This window comes from Pongo abelii, chromosome 1 (genome assembly GCF_028885655.2).
Source record: "Pongo abelii isolate AG06213 chromosome 1, NHGRI_mPonAbe1-v2.0_pri, whole genome shotgun sequence".
Taxonomy (NCBI): Eukaryota; Metazoa; Chordata; class Mammalia; order Primates; family Hominidae; genus Pongo; species Pongo abelii.
The window spans coordinates 17483270-17508965 of NC_071985.2; the positions used below are offsets into that span (position 1 = coordinate 17483270).

General features: G+C 41.3%; 1 protein-coding gene across 7 annotated transcripts in view; it reads right to left on the reverse strand.

Moving 5' to 3' along the window:
• Positions 1-25696, reverse strand: part of DISC1 (DISC1 scaffold protein) — a 422688-nt gene that overhangs the window by 215920 nt on the left and 181072 nt on the right. For 6 of the 7 annotated variants that reach the window (XM_024249403.3, XM_024249406.3, XM_054561502.2 and 3 more), the window contains one exon: positions 8958-9146. In XM_024249403.3, coding sequence (XP_024105171.2) covers positions 8958-9146 — 189 coding nt within the window. Of the gene's footprint in view, positions 1-8957; positions 9147-14003; positions 14360-25696 lie in introns of those variants that run through there. The other variant, XM_054561528.2, reaches the window with a different exon arrangement.

Genomic DNA, 25696 nt, shown 5'->3' on the forward strand with positions numbered 1-25696 from the left:
TAACTCATGATAATGCCAAGAAGGAAAACAAAATATTTCTTACCAAATTAATCATTGAAAAAACTGTGACCACATAAAAGATGTCATATTTAGCCAAGTAAAATTAAATTCTGCAAAACCTCACAAAATCAAATTTGGTTTATAAAGAATCAACCTTCATTCCTGCAAATCCTAAATTATATAATAGTTTAAATGTTGTTTTATTCATGCTGGGCGCAGTGGCTCATGCCTGTAATCTCAGCCCTTTAGGGGGCCGAGGCAGGTGGATCACGAGGTCAGGAGTTCAAGACCAGCCCGGCCAGGATGGTGAAACCCCGTCTCTACTAAAAATACAAAAAATTAGCCAGACATGGTGGCAGGCGCCTGTAATCCCAGCTATTCGGGAGGCTGAGGCAGAGAATTGCCTGAACCCGGGAGGTGGAGGTTGCAGTGAGCCAAGATCGCGCCACTGCACTCCAGCCTTGGCAATAGACTGAGACTCTATCTCAAAAAAAAAAAAAAAAAAGTTGTTTTATTTAACTAAAGTTCAAAACTCACTCAAAAGAAACCTAGAAAGATTGGCATCACATGTTGCAAATTGAATTCCTTGTAATCAAAAGGATGACAAATTAGTAAATTCTTAAAAGCAAACAGGGCTTCTAACTACTTCTTTACCAGAAACTGAGTAATGTCTCAGTCTAATAACCAATGCATTTACTTATAGGAATACAAAGGAAAACATTGACATTTCAGCAGTTTAGAACAGGAAGCAGAACTAGCAACAGTTCTTTGAAAATATACAAAAAACTGGTTTGAAGTCAACAAATATGTATCCAATTAAATTGCTATAGTTCAACTTCTCTCTGATTTATGGTAGTGTGCCAAGTTTCTCCTAGTCACCCTTCAAAAATAAACAATTGAGGTTTTCATACAAAAGATATGAGTTTCATAGGGTGATAACGTATAGAACCTCCTACTACTGAGTTAAATTATCCATCTGCTATAGCAACATGGCAGATAGTGGATCGTCATCTCAGGCACAAAATATAGGGAGGGTGCTTGAAAACTTCAAAAATGAAAAAAAAAAATACCCGTCTTTTCAGGATGTTCAACATCATCAATAGATGACTTTTTGTAGACTTTTGTTTTGTAATTATGAATCTATGAGTGTGGTATTTAGGTAGGGTGATGAGGTTACAGGATGGATAGAGAGACTGACATTAGGAATCAAGTTCATAAATAACATAAAGCAATGTCAAAGGTAAAATGGCAGGTAAGAAGGATTCAGATGGTGGCCTTGCCCCCTGAAAGCTCTGTGGCAGGATCCTTCCTAAACCTCAGCTTCTTCATCGGTAAAACAGAGACTCCAGTGGAGCCGGTACCACAGTGGTCCAGAGGATGAGATGACTAAAGTATGTCAAGTCTTAGCACAGTGCTTAGTTCTCAAGTGCTTGAGAAACAAAAAGAAAGGGGTAAGTCTTTGTTACTAAAAAGAGGATGACTTCATACAAGGGATCATTCCTTTCCTTCAAAGAAAACATTAAATCCACAATAGCTGTAGCTCATCCGTGCATACAGAAATCTGTGCCCAAGAAATACATACTGAATATACACAGTAAAGAGCAATGGAAGAAGAAATCTACAAAGAACTTATATTTAAACCTCTAAGGATCTATATGAAAGATAATGTGAATAACAGAATTTGGTTTTATTAATTCCAGGTAAGTTCTAATGATCATGACAATATATTTTCAAATCATAGGGATGATACTAAAACATAAAGCATTATGCTGAAGTTGTGCAGTTAACTGAGGGTGGTACCACTCCTACGTGGGGGCATTGAAAAATGGGGGTGGGAAGAAGAGTTGGATGCAGGCAATGACCAGGGATGTGAAATGTTCTGCAATACATGGTAGGGTCCCCATGCAAAAAATAATCCCCTCACCCAAAACATGGCAAATAGGCTCTTCTTTAAGATCATGAAGTTCCACTTACCGTCATTCTTAGCTTAATCTTCAGGACATTATATGAGTGTGTGTGAGTACATGTGTCTACCAACATTATCAAAGCCCAGAATCCATATGAAAGGTACAAAGAGACTCTAATAGGCACTGATTAGTAAGAATAATCTACAAAGCAGAAAATCTGGCAGATATTTAAGAGACACCTGTATCCACCCTATTACATAGAGTCAAGTTTCTGCTCTAAACGAATTAGCATGTTAAAAAAAAACTGCCTGTTGCAATTTGGTATGAAATATAATTGAAAACATCATTGTATTTCCACCCAGGGGGTATGTGACTTACGTATTTTAAGGGAGTATAGAAACAAGTGGAGAGACAAGTAAAAAAGATGTAACAATAGTAGGGACTTCTAAAAATATATATGTATAAAAGTGGGAAAAGGAGATCAAAAGTAGCTGAGAGCAAAAAAATAAATGGACAAAGTATAAACTGAATTATGGAAATTCACATACAAGGGGCTAGAGTTAAAAGGGAACTCAGTAGCCGCAGGGACTATCTAATTCATCTCTGGACCATGAGGGCCTGCCACAGCGCCTAGCATATTCTAAGTACTCAATAAATGCTTGTGGAAAGGATGGATGGATGGATGGATGGATGGAAATGCAACTTCAGGATCTGGTTCTACAGTATTATATATGAAGCAATTGAGACTCAGATAAAATTCAGTGACTTGCTGAAGATTATTCATTCATTGAGCCTCACATTCTGATGTTATATATATCAGGTGCTATGCAGATGATTAGGGAAGGGCAGGACTGAGATTAAACTGACGCCCCCTACATCCTAATCTAGGCTTTTTCCACTGTATGGGGATGCCTCCCAAAAGAATTATCACAGTGACTTAATAAAGGAGGGAGAAAGTTAGTTGCAAATTTCAAGCTTAGAAATTCACAGGCAAAAATGGCTGAAGGGAAATAATCACCTTAATAGTGATGCAAGGATGTAATTGGAAATGAAAAAATGGAGAGAAATTAAAAACACAAACAGATTTAATCAGGGTCCTGATAAAGTGATAAAGTAATCAGTAAGGCAAATCAAAGATAAATGATTAGAGATTTAAAACCTCAGCCTATCAGAAAAACCTGAGGGAAAAGATTTTGATTTTTTTTTATTTCTTCCAAAAGATCCTATTTGACATTTTTTTTTATCTAAATGACCGAAGATTTCAAAATTGGAAAGGCAGACACATATCTGTTTCCCATATAAACATCTACATTTCTTGCCACATAGCACTGCAACACTCATCTGGTTCCAAAGCAGACGGCTTGGCCCTCTGTTACCAAGAGCACTATCACCGTTCTGGCCCGCAGAGCTAAGTTGTCTTATACATCGGTCTTAGCCAAAGCTCAGAGGAAAGAAGTGACATTTGGTGAGTCTACAGGATATGTTCTCCAGCCACTTTTTAGGTACTAAGTTACATCTCGGAATAATGTCAGAAATTGGAAGATGCCATATTAAACTTCACTAGCCCAAGCCCTAATTCACCTCCATAGTTTAATACCTTAATGTTTCTTAAAATTTGAGGAATCTTAGAATGACCCCTTTAAAAATCTGCTGAAAAACTGGATCTTTCTGTGGGAAAAACTGTACATACCTACATATCTAAAACATGTATGTGGTTTCAGTCTTTCCTGTCCACAGTCCCTCCTGCTTTGAAGGGATCCCCTAACATGTTTTTTCCTAGAGGTAGTTGGTCACAACCATCGGATAACATGCTTATCACCTGGGTGATAAAATATTCTGGACACCAAACCCCGATGACATGCAATTTACCTATATAAAGAACCTGCACATGTATTTCTGAACCTAAAATAAAAAGTTGTAAAAAATAATAATACTAGTAAAAGAGCTTTCTGCATGTGTTACAAATCTGTTCAGGAGGACTTTCCACTATGCTTTCAAGAGAATTGTCTTGAAGAATTTAGCATCACTCTGAATTCCCAAAAAAACTCTGTGCTTTTCCAGGTGCTTATGAGGAAGAAGGATGATGCTTCAACTGTCTTTTTTGCTCTGACTTCTAGGAAGTTCATTATCACATCATATTCTCAACCAAATAATTAACACTTGACATCGGCATTTTCTTCTGTCTTCATTTTTAAATTTTATTGTTGTTTGTTAATTTTATTGTTTTTATCTTTGTTATATGTATTGTCCCGGTTCTCCATTTCCTCCCTCTCCCTGCCAATAAAAGAGACCCATAGATTTTATTATTTTGTTCTACTTTTTCATCAATGTTTCTTCTACATATATCTGACATATGTGGAAAAAAGAATTACTGCCTATATATGCAGAACTTGTAACTCACAGGACTTCTAAACTAAAAGACTTTTCTTAATAGATGTGAAGTGAAATTCTGCAAGTAGCTGCATCCAGGAACTTCAGAGTTAAACCGATATCTCAGTATAATCTGTCACTGCTATAGTTTCCTTTCTTTGACCTCCAAACCTTATGTTGAAATTTGATCCCCAGTGTTGAAGGTGGAGCCTAATGGGAGGTATCTGGGTTGTGGGGGCAGATCCCTCATGAATAGCTTGGTCATCAATGAGTGAGTTCTCACTCTATTAGTTTCTGGGAGAGCTGGTTGTTAAAAAGAGTGTGCCATGTCCCTTCTCTCTCCCTTTTTGCTTCCTCTCTCACCAGTGATCTGCCCACGCCAGCTCCCCTTCATCTTCTGCCACGAGTGGAAGGCAGCCTGAGGCCCTCACCAGAAGCACATGTTGGCACTATGCTTCTTAGACAGCCTGCAAAACTGTGAGCCAAAGAATTCCCTTTTCTTTATAAATGACCCAGCCTCAGGTATTCCTCTATAGCAACGCGGATGGACTAAGACACTCATGCTTCCTTTCATTAGCTATTTCAAGCTCAAAAATTATGAGATTGTGCCAAGAATTAGGGCAAGATCTTGTCATTGTGAACTTATAACTTTTCTATCTAAAGCAAAAGGTCCTAACCCCAAACCGTAATCGGAAAGGTGCCTCTACTCCAACCTCATTGCCCTTCAACTGCCCCTTCTCTGCCTCCTATTCCCCTCTTACTCACCGAAAGACAAATGAGTTTCGGCTGGGCACAGTTAGCCATCCTTCTCAGAAAAACAAAATCTTGCTGCTTGGTATTCTCACTTGGAATCCCTTCACTTAGCTTATGAATCGCCCTACACAGATTCCTGACAGCTCACTGGGCCAGGGAACCAGCCAGATTTTTGAGCTACATCTGCAGTATCTTTTCCACTCAGGCAACTGGCATAAGGTGGGAAAATTCATTAACCTGCTAATGATGTCCTATTTAAAATTCTAGTCCTGATTATTCTGTGATTAAATCTCTCCCCTTGACGTCGGTTTCCTTTATAGCTGAGTTACAGTGTGAAATCAACAATATTAATAAAGTACAATACAGATTACCAATTTATACACAAGGGATGGTGAAAAACTGTTGCGTAAATCTGAGGGCTGTCCTTTTTTCTTGAAAAGCAGTTGTAGGCCGGGCGCAGTGGCTCACGCTTGCAATCCCAGCACTTTGGGAGGCCTAAGCAGGTGGACCACCTGAGGTCAGGAGTTTGAGACCAGCCTGGCCAACATGGTGAAACCCCGTCACTACTAAAAAAATACAAAAATTAGCTGGCCTATAATCCCAGCTACCTGGGAGGCTGAGGCAGGAGAATCGCTTGAACCTGGGAGACGGAGGTTGCAGTGAGCAGAGATCGCACCATTACACTCCAGCCTGGGTGACAAGAGCAAAACTCTGTCTCAAAAAAAAAAAAAAGCAGATGTAGCAAACTGTAAAAGTTGCTGATTTTTTTCATTCCACCCTTCTTTAAATAAACACACACATTGGAATCCACAATAATTAAATATTTATAGTTAATTTCCATAAATATTCAAGGCTTGGAAGATAGATTTAGCTTTTCCTTCTATTTCACTGCACTTAACATTGCTCCGAATTCAAATGTGTTATCCTGAAGTCTCAAGAACAGCTGACAGGAGTTAAAGCACACTTCTTTATCATCTCTTTATAGAGATTGTGTCTTGGCGACAAAAGCCAATGGATTTGGTGATGAGGTCTGTCTCCCTTTGCCCTTGAGTACCTTGGCATATTTCAGTTCCTTTTCTATCCCGTACTGTTCTATCTGCTGACACTCCAAACTGAATATCCAACTCAGACAACTCAAGCGCCTTCCAAGAAAGACAACTTATCACTACCCTCATTAATTTGGAAAATGAATAAAGAAGCAGACGATTCAAGGTCCGGATCTGCAATCTAAAATGCAGGAAGAGAGGACTCATTCATGTGTCATTTTAACATCTGGCGCCAGTAAATGAACAAATATTGATGATATAGTATATTTACTATTTTAAAAGACATCATGCTGGACACCAAAGCAGTACAGTGAAACCTAAGAACAATGTTCTGACCTCAGTGGACTCACAATCTAGCCAGAGACACAAGATACAATGATATTTTAAGTGATGCATGCAGCAAATTCATCTCAGGTGCATCATTAGAGATACACTTCACATCATTAAGAGGTCTCTGTATGAGAGACACTGCTAATTGTTCCCTAAGACTGCAAATCTCCCCTTTTGCTACGGAAACAGAATTCAGCACTTCAGTGGGGCACATTGCTGCCCAGGGTAAGGACGGCTCCCAGCCCCTCTTGCAAGTAGCTGTTACCACATAACAAGGTTAAGGTCACAGGGATGTGGCCGTAGCAGAGATGTGTACAGATTTCTAAAAGGGTACTTAAAGGGGATAGGTGAGCTCTCTTCCTTCTTTGTTTTTTTCTGACTGGACTTGGACATGCATGTGGCTGGGTCAGCCAGGTTGGACTGAATGGCACATGTTGCGGGGCAGAGAAGAACAAAATAGAAGAGTCTGGGTTCCTGACAAGCAGGGTGGCTTGATCATCCGTGAGTTGCCTTTTTCCCCTGAATGCTGCATTCCACAACTATTGTTGGAAATTAAAATCTTTTTTAAGAATACTACATATTGCTCATTTCTTAAATGGTTTCATTCTCTAAGGCTAAAAAGAGTCATGGTACATGCATGCATATGTGTATGTGCTTAAGCACACTCTCCTTTGTACTTCCTCTACATTTAAACTTGAACACAGAGCTCCCTCTGAATTTTTAACCCTCAAAACACAAAAAAAGCTGAATATGGACTTTGGCCCAGTTTTATCACATTTTAATAAAAAAAAGCTTCAATATATTCAGGAATTCATTATTTATTTGTTTCCCACACTCTCAACCCTAGATTATTAATTTGGTTCACCTAAAGCCAACTCACCTCAAATTGGTTAAAAAAAAATTAAGCACGTGTAAATCAATGTATAGGGAAAGCGTGGCTGATCCAGAAAAATCCAAGTGTGAAAACATAAAGAGAGGCTTCACAACAGTAATGAGCCATCTGCAATTTAGAATCATCCATGGTAACAATCTCTCATTCCATTTGTTTATGTTTTATTCATCATTGTGAAAATACTCAGTGAAGTGACAATGATGAGATTCAAAAATATTGCATGGTTCTTTTTTTAAAAAGAGATATTAATGGCTTTCAAGGGCTCAACTATTCCAGTGAAAATATTGCTGGACTAAATTTGCTCAAATTTGTTCACTTCCTCTTTATTCTTGGATATAATATATTCTTTATTTTGTGACAAAAAATTATGTGGTGATAACATGAGAAATTCCGTAGTTTCCATTGTTTATACATTTAAAAAATCAATAGCAGAAACCTATTTCAAATGTACAATCCTCATTCCTATCATGACAGAGTAAACTAGGCTGTGGTGTCTTGGGTGAGCATGTTGTCATTCCTTAGTACTACAGTTATTTAGCCTCAAACATACTGCCTCTAGTTACATATATGGCAAAAACAAGGCTTGACCTTTAAGAATGAAAAGAAAAAAGGTAAGTACAGAGTTGTTAAGCCAGCTTAAGGGTATTCATTACAAAGAAGACAGAATAACTACTGAACATACTCTTTGATTCAAATATCTCTATGAAGAAACCTCTCTCTACACAAATTGATAGGCATTTTAAAAGAAAATTTATTCATCCCGAACTGATGCACTTAACTTCAGCTGGCTGATTTTACATTTCTCAATCTAGCTTACAAATACTACTCTTCATTTACTTCAATTTACGGAATATTTACAAAAGCCCTATTTCAAATCTGGTTCCTATCAGCCCTGTTTTTTTCTTATTTCTTCTTAAATAAGCATACTTTGTAAAATATAGCCATTTATTCATATATATATTTATTTCATTTGTTTTAGTAAAGGACACTTATTTAGGAACCATTTTTTAAGAAATACGTTTTTACTATCTCAATTTGCACTGAACCAGCATCTTCTGAGACCATCCCTCTGGGTGCAAATCTCAGAGTAAGCTCAGTTACTCTTAACAACAGGAAAAGGAAAAAACACAGGAACACTTGAACTCCTCTGACAAGCAGACACTTTGGCTAAGGCAGCATTCACATCTTCTACATCATCCTTCCTGGGGAAAGAAGCTCTCAGGAAAGTCCACACATAGAAGAGCCACTTTATGGTCTTCCCTCAATTTTCTCAGATCAGTCTGATTTAGTCTATGATTGTGCAGACTAGGAGATGGAGCCAAGGGACAAAAGGAAGATAATTGTCACACAAAGAAAATGCTCAAGACCTTGCCAAGGGAGAGATTGCTCTGAATAATAACAACGCTATTAGCAAACAGAGGGTGAGATGGGGAACAGAAAAAGAAAAGACGTCACATGTGAATATGAAAACAAAAGCTGACAAGTAATTCCATTCAGTTTGCCAAGGCGCCTGCCAAAAATGTCCCCAAGGAAAAGGGCCATGTGCTCCATGACACTCTTCACAGTGACGTTCACATAAAGCACAGAACATCCTGCCTGGCCACAAAACACAACAAATATCATCAATATCTCGCCGGGAAACAGTTGTGCACTACCTACCATAGGCAGTCTCCTGGTGCTCCACTTCTCTTCTCAGTCTGTCGTAATCTTCTTTAACACTTCCCAGCTTTTTGACATTCCTGGAACTCAATACCAACAGCTTGCTGAGGAGTCCCTCCAGCCCTTCTCTCTCTGATGTTAATGATCTAATCTCCTCGGTGAGGTCTTTAGCCATACAGAAATGGTTTCCTACAGCACATTGTGGGAGAGAAGGAGGGAAAACAAGCTTTACAGCATCCGCACACATGGAAGATCTAGCAGCAGCTAATGTACATTCACAGCATGGGCAAAGAAACTGCACTTTGAGATTAAGTACAATTTCCTTAGCAGTCCTCTGGGGAAAGAACCTGGAAAAATATTGCTCTGCTTAAACTGGAAAAATCACCAGTCTTTTTTATCACTTTATTCTTGTTATGTCCGTTTTAGGAGTTCCATTGGTGAAGCCATCTCCCGTAAAGTATGATGACACAAAAATGTCCCAGTGGAATCCAGAGAAACCACAATGTGTCACTCCATTCAAATAATATACAAATGTCAAAGAGATGACATATTATAGCAGTGTGGGAGGGGACTGGGCCATATAATCAGAGTTGACCTAAATTAAATTCCTCCCCTGTTACTCAAATTTTGTGACCTGGAGCAAGAAAATTAGCACATCTGGGGCAAATTTCTTATAAAATATAATTGCAATAACACCTGACTCATAGGTAGTTACAAGAATAAACAAGAAATTCTGTAAAGCACTGAGAAAAATATATGGTAAATTAAATGTAGCAAGATTGCAGGATATAAGGTCAGTATACAAAAATCAATCTTATGTCTAAATAACAAAAAACTAGAAGATGATTTTTTTAAAATACAATTTACAAAATATTTTAAATCTCATAATACTAAGGGATACCTTCTTTAAATATGTGCAAGAGCTCTACAGTGAAAACTATTTTTCAAAAACTTCTGAGACAAATTAAAGACAAATAATTTAAAAGATACACTGTATACATACACTGGAAGTTCAATATTGGTAAGATTTCAATTTTCCCCATATTGATTTATTGATTTAATACAATTCCAATCAAAATTTTATGAGGTTCTTTTGTAGAAATTTATGTGCTTATTCTAAAACATCTGAGAGTGAGCTGGGCTTGGTGGTTCACACCTGTAATCCCAGCACTTTGGGAGGCCGAGGTGGTAGGTCCCTTGAGGTCAGGTGTTCAAGACCAGCCTGGCCAACATGGCGAAACCCTATCTCTACTAAAAATATAAAAATTAATCTGGCACAGTGGTAAGCACCTATAATCCCAGCTACTCAAGAGGCTGAGGCAGGAGAATCACTTAAATCCAGGAGGTGTAGGTCGCAGCGAGCTGAGATCCTGCCACTGCACTCCAGCTTGAGCAACAGAGTGAGACTCCATATCTAAATAAATAAATAAAATCTAGAAGGATGAGCCCATGAGTTTGAGGCTGTAGTGCACTATGATTGCACTTTTGAACAGCACTACACTCTTGTCTGGGCAACATAGCGAGGCCCCACCTCAAAGAAGAAGACGAAGAAAGGAGGAGGAGGAGGAGGAGGAGGAGGAGAAAGAGGGAGGGAGGGAAGGAAGGAGAAAAAGAAGAAGAATGAAGAATAGGAAGAAAGAAGAAGAAGGAGGAGGAGGAGAAAGAGGGAGGGAGGGAAGGAAGGAGAAGAAGAAGAAGAATGAAGAATAGGAAGAAAGAAGAAGGAGGAGGAGGAGGAGAAAGAGGGAGGGAGGGAAGGAAGGAGAAGAAGAAGAAGAATGAAGAATAGGAAGAAAGAAGAAGAAGGAGGAGGAGGAGGACGACCAAAGCAATCCTTAAAAAGTGAGTCTTGGTTTCAAGACTAATGCTAAAGCCACTATAAATCAAGGTAATATGGCATTGCATATAGATAGATAAACAGATCAATGGAATAGAATAAACAGTCCAGGAGTGGATTTACACATATACAGCCAACGAAAGTGCCAAAGCAAGTCAATGAGGAAAAGAAAGTATTTTCAATAAATGGTGCTGGAACAACTAGCTATTTACATGGAAAAAATATTAACCTTGATTCATACCTCAAATCACACAAAAATTTAATTAGAGGTGGATCACAGGCCTAAATGTAAAAGTTAAAACTATAAAGCCTCTACAAAAAAATATAAATATTTGATTGACTTTGGAGTAGGCAAGAACTTCAGATAAGATACAGAAAACACTACCTATTTTAAAAAGGATAAATGGGCTTTATCAAAATTAAAAACTTCTCCTCATCAAAAGACACAACTAAAAAATGAGACGACAAGTCACCGACTTGGAGAAAATCATTGCATTATGTTTAACTGACAAGGACTTGAATACTACAACTTGACAATTAAAACACAAATGGTACCATTGAAAAATGGGCAAATGACTTAACAGGCATTTTACAAAGTAGACACACAAATGGTCAATAAGCATATGAAAAAACATTTGACATCATTAATCATTAAAAAAAGAAAAATTAAAACCATAAATATTCCACTACAAGCCCACTCAAATGTTTCAAATTAACTCAACTAAAAATGTCAACATTCACAAGGGTATGAAGCAACTGGAACTCTCACGCATGTAAAATGGTCCCTTCAAGAAAAGTTCTGCCAGTTTCTCATAAAGTTCAATGTATACCTACCCTTTAATCCAATAATTCTACTTTCAGGCATTTACACAAAAGAAATGAAAACATGTCATCAAAAATATTTGCACTCAAATAAATGTTCATAGTGTCTTATGCCTGAGAGCCAGCCCCATACTGGAAGCAACCTAAATGTCCATCAGCAGGAAAATGCAAAAATAATACTATAGCTATGCAATGAAAGACTACTCAGCAATAAAAAGAAACAAACTCTTCATACATGCAGCAATATGTACGTGTCTTTTTTTTTTTTTTTTTTTTTTTTTTTTTTTTTGAGACAGAGTTTCACTCTTGTTGCCCAGGCTGGAGTGCAGTGGTGCGATCTCAGCTCACTGCAACCTCCGCCTTCCAGTTTCAAATGATTCTCCTGCCTCAGCCTCCCAAGTAGCTAGGATTACAAGTGCCCACCACCACGCCCAGTTAATTTTTCTATTTTTTAGTAGAGACGGGGTTTTACCATGTTGGCCAGGCTGTTCTCAAACTCCTGACCTCGTGATCTACCCGCCTCGGCCTTCCAAAGTGCTGGGATTACAGGCGTGAGCCACTGCGCCCAGCCAACATGTACGTGTCTTTAGAAAAGATGCAAAAGAGTAGTGCCACGTGATTCCATTAAGTTCTAGAACAGGCAAAATTAATCCATGGTAGAAGATATCAGAACAGAGAAGGAACGATGATGACTGGGACAATACAGGGTGTTGTTTCTTGAGTGATGAAAATGTTCTATCTCTTGGTAGGGCTGTTCATAACACAGGTGTCAAAATTCAAGAACTGTAAACACTTAAGACCTGTGCATTCCATTGAATATAAACCATACCTCAATTAAAAAGAGGAAAAATTAAGAAATTTTTAAGCATGAACATTGAATAAATAAATATATAACATTAATGAGTGTCCCATAAATTAGTTAGTGTTAATTAGAAAACCCCACTGTGCTTTCTAAGAATTTATGGTAACCATAATCACAATAATAGCTACAAACTTTCTCACCTTTAAATGTCATCACAACTTTAGGAAACAGGTTATATCTTATATTATTATTATTATTATTTTACATTTTAACATCTCTGAAACAGGGATGTGTCCTACAATCACCATCAGCCAGGAAGTAGTCAGGATGCAGTGGTTATAACTGGATTGTTTTCCCTGGCCTGGCTGACCATCTGCAACCCCCTCGTGTTTCAATGTACAAACTATTTTAGGACCATCTGCGTACTGGCTGTTGCCTGAAAATCTTGTGTTGATGTGGATTTGTAAGACTGGGAAAGCACCAGCATTCAAAACTTGAAGAAAGCTGTTAGCAGTTTGGCAGACAATCCTACAGAAAACACTTTATTCTTGGGGGAGAAAAGTTGCCTCCCAACAACTTCAATGGTTCAGAGGATGATGATGTGTGGGGAAACATGAACCTCGACAACGTTGAGTCCAAATGTGTTTCAAAAGACTCAGACTGAATAAGATGCCAAGGAAAACCTTAACCAATTTATTTTCCTTTTTAATGAGTGATATGTGATTTTTCAAAAGCCTAAATACATCTAAAAGAGCTATATCAGTAAGTATAAGATAAAAATTCTAAACCACAGAAAGCACTGTAACTGCTTAATTGACAGCAATTTTTCTTTCTTTGTAATATATAAAATAATGGGTGCTTTTTATGTTCACCAAAATTCATATTGTTATCTCTTTTTACAATTGGGAAAGTGGAAATCTGGAGAACTAAAATATCTTGCTGAAGATCACAGTGCAATAAACCATAGGGCAAGTTTCCAACTCGAACATCACCCCAGAACACCTCCTTTTAAACATAAATTATGTTGCTAGCTTCTTTATTGTTACTTAGCAGGCAGATTTCAAACTGATACAAATGTTGAAAATGATACAAAATGTTTTCCCACCTTAAAGGCATTCTGAAACCTAGCACATAACATCTGTCACTGAAGTCCATAGTTTCCAATGCCGTGATTGGATAAAGACCCTATTGAGACTCAGGTGTTTGTCTCTCACTGTTTAAAGCAACATGACAAACACAAAAGAGAACAAGAACTGCTCCTGCTCTCCAGGAAGTTACCATAAAATAAAGGGGATAAGGTGCCTTCCAAAGAAAAAGCAAATACTAGGAGAGGTCGAGAAGAGAGATTATCCCAGAAGGAGAGACTGACGCAAGTTTCAGGAGGGAAGAATATAAGAGTCCCAAAAGAAGAAATAGGAACCCTGGTTAGAGAGCAATGGGCAGGGGGTAAGAGCTGAGACTAAACTCATAAGGAAGTTGCTTCAAAACAATAGTGCCCCAAATGCCAAGCTGATGGGTTGGACCCATTTAGGAAAAACCCGCAAAGTCCACAGGAGAGCAGACTGCACTTCCATGAGCTTCAAGCTGTAAACAGTAACCTCAAATAAAACTTTTCCTGGATTGGTAATTTCCGTCCTGAACAATGGCCAAGTCAAGGAAGCTGAGGATCAAGCCCCCTACCGCATGCCACAAAGAACCTCAAGGGACCCCACGCTCTGGGGAGCTCGCAGGAGGACCAGCACAGAGGTATGACTGCGTTGGGGCAGGGTGGCCACATGTACAATGTTGTACCTTCCAATGTTCCTCCTTAGGCTGTGCTTATGAAGTCCCAACACGTCTTCTGGGCTGTTTTCAACCAAGAGAGTTAATAAAAAGTGGGATGGGCACCAACTATGCCTCCACAGACACCAGGCAGAATATGCCACAGCGTGCCATTTCCTCCTACAAACAGTCAGAAAGAAAAGATCTCTAAAAACAAATTGGAAGAGACTACATATACAGAGCGAGTGCTGGTACAAAAGTTTTGCTGCAAATACACCCTCTAATCCCTCGCAACCCATTGCAAGCTCTAGAGACCAGTGCCCTTGGTAAAACATAGGAAAGATCATTAATTAAAGCCTGGGCCCTTTCTTTGATCCTGAGGAATAAGGCTTGGGAAAATGCACAGTGATAAAAGTGAACGTTTTAAAAGAGCAGAATGAGTGTGAATTCCCAAAGAGACCATTCATATCAAAACCCAAGCCATGAGAAAATGCTACAATGCCCTTGATTAATATTTTATAGGCATTTTGACCTCAGATCTAATCCCATGAGGCTTAGACCAAGACCTTGCTTGATGCAGACCTCTCTGACTGCTGAAATTGGTCAGAAGCTCAGTGATGAAAATTTGGAAAGTCAATGCTGATACCTGAAGAAAGTCCCATCAGAGATCTGTGACCTGAATCTTCAGAACTTTCACGGGCCCTTTCTAAATGCCAAGGAGGATGTGTGTGGAGAAGAATATGCCACCTATGGCATCCCAATATAGCTGTGCCCGCCTGCTCTTCAACAAGGGAATGAAACCTGGGTATTCTCACAGGTTTTTTAAAGCACTTGTCACATATTTTATTCTGCAAATAACACAATTTAAAATTCAGCTAGAATTTGCCATTTTCTGTCAGGGTTGTGCATTTCTTCCAGTCACCATGACTTCCTGAGATAGCCAAAACACAAAATTTAAATTGTGTTTAAATTAAATAAACACAATTTATGCTGAAGCTGACTTTACCCACTCTGTTCTAACATTACTTATCCTCAGCGTCTCTGAATTCAAATATCAGCCAGGTGTGGTGGCTTATACCTGTAATCCCAGCACTTTGGCAAGCCAAGAAGGGAAGATAGCTTGAGGAGCTGGAGACCAGCCTGGGCAACATAGCAAGACCCCCATCTCTACAAAAAAAATTAAAAATTAGCCAGGCATGGTGGTATGCACCTTTAGTCCTAGCTACTTGGGAGGCTGAGGTGAGAAGATCACTTGAGCCCAGGAGCTTGAGGTGGCAGTGAGTCTTGATTATACCACTGCACTCTAGCCTGAGCAACAGAGCAAGACCTCATCCCTTAAAAAAAAAAAAATACCCGCCCTCTGTACTTCATAGTACCTCGGGCATTTTGAACAGTTCTTCCTTCACCTGAGGTCATTATTTGAGAATTCGATTTTAGAGATTACAATGCTCTCATTACATGGATTGTATCATTTAATCTTCCCAAAAATCCAGAAAGGGGAGTCTCTTAATGATTGTCCTTGATTTCCAGTGAAAAAATCTAGACCCAGAGGTGACCTTGTGAAGGTCACAAAGTTTCAGAGTTCTAAGATCCCATGCGAGATTGCTGAACTTGAACTTGTTTCTTCTGATCTCATGTCAATAGTGACTTAGTCAATACCTGGGTAGAAATCATCACTAAAGTGAGAGAGCACATGGTGCCCACATGGGCCCTTTCACCTGCCCGATCCTCAGGCCTCTCACCTGGGGTACCCCTCACACACATGGCACTTTCATAAACTCATGGACATTGCAGTTTGTAACAATCCTCCTAAGATTATCTACTTTCACCTATCCACATTTGAACTATACTTCTTTCGTGGAAAAAAAGAAATAAAGCCAGTGCTGAGAATGATCAAACTCCAGAAATAGTAGAGTGCTGTATAATTTGTCTTGTGTGACACCAGATCTTTCAAGGAACTGCAAGCTCAAGTGCACAGTTAAGCAAGATCAAGATCTTCCTTTGTCTTTCAGAGCCTTCCCTTGGTGAGGTCAAGGATATCTGCTGTGAGCCTGGGCTGGCTGAACCAAAGGACAACGGAGGCAGCCAACAAGCCCCAGCCAACTGCTCCTCTCCCCACACCCCTTCTCCCTGGAGGTCCCTTCAGCTAGAATTTGCCATTTTCTGTCAGGGTTGTGCATTTCTTCCAATCACCATGACTTCCTGAGATAGCCAAAAGCATTTCCTGTGAGCAGATCCCCATGGCTGGCTTTGCACGTCGAACATTTCAGACAGCCATATATTTCATAGAATACGAGGGGAAGATAACACTGGACACACAGAACTTTCCAACCGCTTGAGAAAATGTGGTGCCTGATGACAGACTAAACATACAACCGGACAACAGCCAGGCCATATCAAAAGATGAAATTCTGATCCACAAGGTGCAGCAACTTTCCCAGAAAACAATACTCCTACCTACAAAAAGCAACCCCAGAAGCCGGCCTGCTCTAAGTCAGACCTGCTGGAAGCCAAATTGCTCTCTAGTAACTATCCAGGAAGCTAAATAATAACTTCTGTAACAATTAGCCCAAAATGTTCAGGACTGGATTAATAACTGATGGCTTCCCTAATTTTTGTCCCCGATTCCAACTTAGGACCCAACAGAGAAAGCCAAATATGCTCCCCTAACCAAGCACACAGGATGTTCGCTTCTAGTGAGCTGCCTCCAGCTTCCCCACATCGATAATCTCCAATCAGGGCACACCTGAAGCCTTCGCCGTTTTCCACTATAAAGCTCTCCCACTCATCTGCCCACCTTTGAGTCTCTGCCAAATTGCAAATGATGGTGTCTGACTCCCTTGCTGTAGCAAGCTCTGCATAATAGCTTTTGCTTATTCTCACTGGGTAGGTCTTCATTTCTTTTCACACCAGATAGGCATCATCTTTGAAAACATCTTTATTGGGTCTCTTGTCTCCCTCCTGCAGCCACTGATCTAAATCATAGACTTTTTTAGAAAGAGGGAAAATAGGAAAGAAAGAAAGTGATTGCGTTGACGCTCCCAGCCACTGTCTGTACCCTGAATTTTGTTTCTCTGCCATACGTTAAGTGGCCTCTCCTGGACCATCGTCACTGTTTCTCCTGCTTCCCCACAGCTGCAGACACAGGAGCGCTGTGTAGGTCTGGCCTTGAGCACCCACCCACCCCAGTACAGAGCCAGCCCCTGCTGTTCTGAATCAGTGCAGTGACCACTTAGAACACAGTGCCCATGCCTCTGTGATCTGAACTGCTCTTTCCAGTTCCACACAATGTTAAGAACCCACTTAAGAATGTTTTAATCATTCAATAGTTTTTCTTGGTATATAATAAAAAAGTGATTTAAATACAATCTATTTTATTTTAGATTATATCATTAGGGGTTATTTTACAAAGTTACCTTTAAATACTATTGTAAATAAAATTAATAACAAATAAGCAAAATTCTTACTTTTCCTTGTTTGACAACTGACATGGTCAATTTAATTTCCTTTAAATTAATTATGCAAGAAAAGGATATTTCCTCAAGAAAATTTAAAATGATATATATTTATTGGGTGGGTTCCAAATATTCATTCAGAAGAAGAGGGAAATTTAAATCCTTGTTTCTAAATTTAAGGAAAAAACTACTTTCATTACTGGATGTGTGAAATTCACCCATTTTGTGTTTATCTAGAAAATCTAGTTTATTGTCTAAATGTTCTTATTTTCCCCAAAAGTATCAGTTAGGAGAGAAGATTTCAAGCTGCCATTCAAATACAGTTGTGTGCAATGAATACATTTCGGGTATAGATAGTTTTTATTCTCTATAAATGAAATGCCAAATTGGATAGAACCATCCTTTTTTTTTTTTTTTTTTTTTTTCAAAAAAAAGGCTTTTAGAGTATCAGAGACATCCTCTTATGTTATTTTAAAATAAATAATTATTTGAGCTGTTTGCTTCTTGGAAGCAGATAACAAGGGGGCATGTGAGATAAAAAATATATATATATATATATCCAAACTGAGGTGAGACCAAAGACGGCCAATCTAATAACCAGGCAGAGGTCTCTGCCTGTCCTGGGAAGATTCCCTCACCCAGAACTGGGAAGTCCTGGGAAGGCTCCCTCATTGGCCAGAGGAGCCCACTTGTTGGGCTGCCAACTGGTTCCTATAAATTCTAAGGCAATTAGAATCATGTGGTGACTCTAACGGGAACGACACAGCTGCCCAGGCATTAGAAGAAAACCACACCCAATGGCTCAAGCCAGCGGAGAGATAAAAACTTAGAGGCATCTCCCCTGACTAGCAGACTGGGCTCCCTCCTTCCCCACTGCTTCCTTTAAACAGGCCATTCACACATTTGCCTGAAAACTTACAGTGGCCCAGACCCTACTCCCTATACACACTGCTAGTTGCCATGTGCCTTGTTTCTCTCTCTCTGCATGACGCTTCATTCCTATCTGGAGTGGCCCAGGGACAAAGGACTGCCCTCCCAACTCTCTGTGCCCTCCCTGCCCAGGATCTGTAAATTACACTTTTTGAATTTGTTTCCTACTGTGGTGTATATTGCCTTTGCACCTTCAATCTGAAGAACCAGGGGATGCCCCAGGCCAGGTTTTACCTGGGACGCCCAAGAGAGCACAAGGTTGGGCTCCCAGTGCCAGAGCAATGAGCAGGTAGGCATAAACTGAACACAGGAAAGGCAAGAGCCACAAAGACATATAAACAAGTTTCCCAGGCGAGGAGCCCCTGGTCACAGGTCAGACAACTAAGCATTGGGCCATCTACCAGGTAAAAGAAGCATCCTATGAAAGGCACGCAGTAAATACCATGTCCATCTCCCCTTCATTTCTCCTTAGGGCAGGTTGCTAGCTGCTCTGGGACTGGAACCTCAGTTCAGCTGGGGGCTCTCAGAACAGACAGCTAGATGAATTAAACAAGGAAGTCTCTCAGCCTCAGGCACATCTTCCAGGACAAGGAGAAGGCCGGGGGAGAGTAAGATCAGCGATCCTACAAGATGTGCTTCCAGGCCAAGGCCAGGTTGCAGTTGCAGCTACTTACCCACGGTGCACGTTGGGCCTGGAGCTTCTGGGTGTGCAAAGATGTGACTCAAGAGTCCATCTGCCGGCAGTGAGCAGGGCAGGCCAGCTCTCCTCTCGCTGGTACAGTGGTTCTAGCCCTCACAGGACATTAAAACCACCTGGAAACTGTTTATGAAGGTTCCCATATTCAGGAACAATCCCTAGAGATTCTGACCGAAGGAATTTGGTGCTGCCTGGGTACCAGTATTTTTAAATTTCCCCAGATGATCCTAACATGCAGTCTGAGTGAAAAACCTAAGTTGGACGGCTACAGGAATTTAGAGCTTCTCTAAAACATACAGGGAATAATACTGGGGCCATACATTGGAAGTCCTTCTGTCAGGAATGCAAAGAAAAAAGAAAAAGATGGCCAACATCTACCATTTTAAAGGGATTCCAGCAAGCATATTATTAAATGCAGGGCTGCCTCTGGCATCTGGAAGCAGCTTGGGTGCCCTGGATATAATTCTCTTTTAAAAGTTTTTTTCACAGCTTTTATAGACTACTGAAGACTGGCCTTCATCTTGTGCCAAAATAGCAGGGCTGTGTTTGTTTAGCTTCAAGATTTTCAGGTCTAATTTATTTAAAAAGGTGAGTGAGAAGCCTGCCAACACACAATGAGGCTGTCACCCAGGCAGCTACTGCTGCTGGCTTCCAGCGTCCAGAAGCTGGAATATCAGCCAGCTCCAATCACCTGACAGAGGATGGATCCTATGAGAAGGAGGACCGGGGCTTAAAACCAGACATACCCACTGAAGTCAGGGCAGGAGACGAAAATCCTAACAAGTGAAGGAGGTATGAAAACAACAGATTCTAGGGATCAGCAACCAATGAATGAGGCTCCATTTTTTGAAAAACAAATACTTCTACTGGCTGTCTTTTGAGTGCCAGGCATTAAACAAAGTGGAAGAAAAAAATTGGAGGGTGACTCAACAGATGGACCAGATCAATAATGAGGGGTAATTTGAGCAGGACAAGGCTGGAGCTGGAAGTGCATGCAGGATGCCAGCATCAGAGCAGCCAGGCATCAGAGAGCCAGCCTTGACTACTCGCCGGGCCTCAGGGGCTGAGCCTTCGTCCCAGGGCAAGGGAGTGGCCAGAGCTTGGCTGGCCCCGTTCCAGATGAGGACTGTGATACCAGCCAGGTCAACGAACACCGATAGAGTTAGGGCCCAATATAGGACCGTGCCTCAGAATGGTGCAGACCCACAGTCCAACACACAGTAAGGATGCTTGTTGCTAAGTCTTAGACATGGGAACTGGAGGAGGGTTGAGGGCCCCCAGCAGTGGGAAGGCAAGCATGGCATGCAGACGGTGGACGCAGACTCAAGACACCAACTCTCATCGCTACGGGTCCATGGTTTGGAAAGTCCCAGCACCATTCCAGAGAAGGAAACAGGCCCAGGTTTCTGATGGGGATGGGTAGTAGTCACAGAGCACAAGTCAGCCGCACCCACCACACACTTGCTGTAGTGCCACACTCTCGGCCCTAGAGGGCACCGACGCTTTCCCTTCGCTCTGCCCCACGGCCAGGGCTAAACCCATCAAGTCCTGGGCAGAGGGCGGGAGTGTTCAGTGAGAGCAGCACAGAGGTTAAAGAGCTGCTCTTTTTTGAGATCTTCGCTCTCACTTCCTTTCCAGGCAGCCAGTTCAGCAAGGTGGGTCTGGGGCTGCCTCCTGGGAGAAAAGGCCTTTCACCCTTGAACCCTGCAGGACCTCAGTTTGTCCCAGGGCAAACCTCCTACATTGGGCAGTTAGGTCAGACCTGCTTCAGGCCTTGGAAGACTCTCTTCTCCTTGGCTTCTCTTACTGCACTGGATCCAGCCAGGACACTGATCAGACCTCCAGGGCCCAGGTTAACAATATGTGACCCAGCTCTGGGAGAGAAGCCAGGAGGTCTCCCAGGCTTTTGAACTCGGAGCTGAAAACCAAACAAAAAAATGAATCCTCCCCATTGACAAGTGGCCCAGCCTAGTTGGCCAGTCAGGAGACTGCACAGGCACTGAGGCCAAAGCTGCCTTGGATTAAGAGGTATGGATGCCACCGCTGCCCTTTTACTACAGGTACACTGGCTGGGAACCTGTAGCACTGAGTGACACCTCAGTGTCACTCAGAGAGTCACCTCCTGGCTGGGTCTCCCCCAACTCAGATGCATGGCTAACAATCACTAGCTAAGCATGTATTCACTCTGTGGAAAGAGACGTCACATTCATATATTTATTATCTCGTGTATTAATATACTGATGTACCACATTATTCTAATTCACTACCTCACTTAATTCTTACAACAACCTAATGTGATAGGCAATATTATTATTAGCTCCATTTTATAGATGAAGAAACAAGACCTGAAAAGGTTAAATAACTTGCCCAAGATCATTCAGCCAAGTCATGATAAAGCTGCACTTGAACACACGCTTCTCAGATTCCAAAGCCCAAGTTTCTCTCTACTAACTGTATGGCCCCTGCACTTAGAAACTGAGAAATCTCTCCGCCCTGGTGAGTTTCTTCCTCTAAGTCAGTATGCATAGAGCTCAGGGCTGTACTTTCCTTCTCTGGTGATATGGCTTGGATCTGTGTCCTCATCCAAGTCTCATGTTGAAATGTAATCCTCAATGCTGGAGGTGGGACCCAGTGGAAACTGATTAGATCATAGGGGCAGTTTCTCATTAATGATGTAGCACCATCCCCCTTGGTGATGTTGTTGCGATAGTGAGTTATCACAAGGTCTGGCTACTTAAAAGTGTGTGGCACCTCCCCCACCCCCCTCCTCCTGCTCTGGCCATGTGAAGTGCTGGTTTCCCCTTCACATCCCACCATGATTGTTAAGTTTCCTGAGGCCTCTCTAGAAGCCAAGCAGATGCTGCCACGCTTCCTGTACAATTTGCAGAATCATAAGCCAATTAAACCTCCTTTCTTTATAAATTACCCAGCCTCAGGTATTTCTTTACAGCAGTGTGAGAACTGACTGATATGTCTAGGAAGGACAGTAACAACAGAATCCACTCTTGCTATCTGCTTTAAACTAAACTATTCTCTGCTGAACAGGAAAATTGAAACAGAAATAGAGAATGGAAAGAAAAGAGGTGACCAAAACACATTTAAGGTGTGTACAGGTCAGTGAAAAGGGAGAGAAATGATGGGCTTTCTAAATTACTTTTCTTAATGTGTATTACACCACACTCAACTGGATATATTAATATCATCATGGTTCTTCCAAAAATCAATAATTACCTATCTGTAGTAGATTTCCTATACTAGCCTACTTTTCTTCCTTTTTTCATTTCTAACATCTTAGTCAATTCCATGACTCCCGAGGTGTTACCACATCCATCCCTCTGTGTACAACATGGCCGGATTACGCTTCCTAAAGTCTGGTTTTAGTCATGTCACTACTCCTCGAAAACATTGTAATCGCTCCTAAAATGCTCTTATCCTTAGCCTACAATCCAGAGCTCTGTGTATCCTGGTCCTAACCAACTCTGAAGAGCTACCACAATACTAATCCTATACCTGGGCCAATCTAGACTACTCTTCCTCCTGAAGAAATAGCTGAGCTTTTCCTCCACATTCAGCCCAGGCATATCTAGCTCCACTCCACTGTGGCCAATGGGAGAACACAGCTATCAAAAAAGAAGAGACATTGAGCCAGGAGCTCATGCCTATAATCCTGTGACCCCAGAGGCTACGGCTAAGGATGGCTTGAGCCCAGGAATTCAAGACTGTAGTAAACTATGATCTCACCTCTGCACTCCAGCCTGGGTAACAGAGCAACACCTTGTCTCAAAAAAAAAAAGGAAGGGGGATCTTGTCCTGTTCTCTACTGCATCCTCAGTACCTAGAACCAGATCTGACACTTCGTAGATGCTCCATGATATTTTTCTTTTCAGTAAATAAATGGAACAGGCCATTTCCTCTGACTGAAAAGCTCTCTGTCCAGGTCTTCAGTTCTCAAAATCCTTCTGTCTCAATAAACACTGTGGCACTTTTTAGAGCATGGCACTGAAACTCTTTGACACACCTCCTATTGAGACTTGTTATAATGGCCCTTCCCTTGAATCAGCACACCAGGAATGCTGGACCAATAAAACACAATGGAAGTAACACTGCAGTGGTTATAAAAATATGCCCACCAAATTCTTTAATACTCCTCCTTTGGGGTAAAACCTGTTTCCTTCCCCTTGCCTGTGGGCTGAACTGAACTTAGTGACTTGCTTCTAGTCACTAAGCAGAAGTGATGCTGTGTGACTTTGAAGGCTAAGTCCTAACAAGACACTGTGGCTTTTTTTTTTTTTTTTTTTTTTTTTTTTGAGACAGAGTCTTGCTCTGTCACCCAGGCTGGAGTGCAGTGGCGCAATATTGGCTCACCGCAAGCTCCGCTTCCCAGGTTCATGCCATTCTTCTGCCTCAGCCTCCCGAGTAGCTGGGACTGCAGGCGCCTGCCACGACGCCTAGCTAATTTTTTGTATTTTTAGTAGAGACAGGGTTTCACCGTGTTAGCCAGGATGGTCTCGATCTCCTGACCTTGTGATCCGCCCACCTCAGCCTCCCAAAGTGCTGGGATTACAGGCGTGAGCCACCGCACCTGGCGTCTGTGGCTTCTGTCTTATTTGCTCTCTCTCCCTCAGATCACTGGCTCTGAGGAAATCAGCTGCTATGTTGCAAGAGGTCCTATGGCACAGCTCTTGTGGCAAGGAACTGAAGCCGTCTGTTAACAACACATGCATGAGTTTGGAAGCAGATCTTTCAGCCCCAGCCAAGCCTTTAGATGACTGCAGCTCGAAAGTGTGTCTTAATAGCAACCTTATGAAACCCCGAGTCAGAGCCACCAAGCTAAGTCACTCTGGACTCCTGTCTTTCAGAGACTGTGAGAGATAAAGGTTTGCTGTTTCAAGCCATGAAGTTTGAGGAGTCACTTATTACACATTAATAGAAATGCATACCAGTTTCTGAATTCAGACCTGAACAATAAGAAATTTCCATTTCCTTTCTCTTGTGACACTCGCTCTTGGAACCTAGCAGCCATGTTGTAAGGAAGCCAAGCTGCCTATAGAGAGGCCCACAGAGAGAGCACTCAACAGCCAGACCATATGTATGCACCATCTTGGGTGTGGATTCTCCCACCCCAGTTGAGCCACCCTAGCTGTCCCTGCCAACCCCTGCCCAAATTGTATTTCCATGGGCAAAATAAATAACTGGTAATATTTTAAGTCATTACGTCTTAAAGTGACTTTTTTTTATTATGCAGCAATAGATAATGAAAACAGATTTTGGTATCTGGATATGGGATACTGTTGTAACAAAATCCTAAAATCGAGGCATTGGTTTTGGGACTTGGTAGTAAGCAGAAGCCTCATGGGCCTCAGTAAAGGATTAAAAAAAAAGTAAGAAAAATATATCAGAAACTAGAAAAAAAAAGATCCTTGTGGTGGCAAAAAAGTCACTCAGTTACCAACTGAGGCAATATAAAAAGGAGTCCCTAATAATTGTAATTAGATATCCAAGGAGATTTCCAGTCAGAATACAGAAGTGCCCACTGACCTCCTGTCACTGCCTGTGATGAAATGCAAGAGAAGAGAGATGAATTAAAGAATAAACTGTCACATGTAAAGGAGCTAGATCTGGTCAGGTTTGAAAATGAAACTAATTTCTTATTCCTACTCTCTGCAAATGGCAAATAATTCTCAAATTAAGAAAGGACCTCAGGCCATAGATCAGTCAGGATGGATGTATTAGTCCTTTCTCACACTACTATAAAGATACCACCTGAGACTGGGTAATTTATAAAGAAAATAGATTTAGTTGACTCACAGTTCCGCATGGCTAGGGAGCCTCAGGAAACTTACAATCATGGCGGAAGGCAAGGGGAAAGCAAGGCACCTTCTTCACAAGGTGGCAAGAAGAATGAATGCAGGAAGAACTACCAAACACTTGTTAAACCATCAGATCTCATGATAACTCACTATCACGAGAACAGCATGGGGGAAACTGCCCTCATGATCCAAACACCTCCCACCAGGTCCCTCCCTTGAATGTGGGGATTACAATTTGAGATGAGATTTGGGTGGGGACACAGAGCCAAACCATATCAATCAGTCTATAAATCTAAGAGAGCAAATCATAGAAACTTGAAGACAGACAAAAGACCCCCTAAGAATCTTAAGGACCTCTCTTAAGATCCTCTCCATTCAGGGCGGATCACAAGGTCAGGAGGTCGAGACCATCCTGGCTAACACAGTGAAACCCCGTCTCTACTAAAAATACAAAAAATTAGCTGGGCATGGTGGTGGGTGCCTACCCACCTGCTGCTCGGCAGTCCCAGCTGCTCGGGAGGCTGAGGCAGGACAATGGTATGAACCTGGGAGGCAGAGCTTGCAGTGAGCCGAGATCGCGCCATTGCACTCTAGCCTGGGCGACTAAGCGAGACTCCGACTCAAA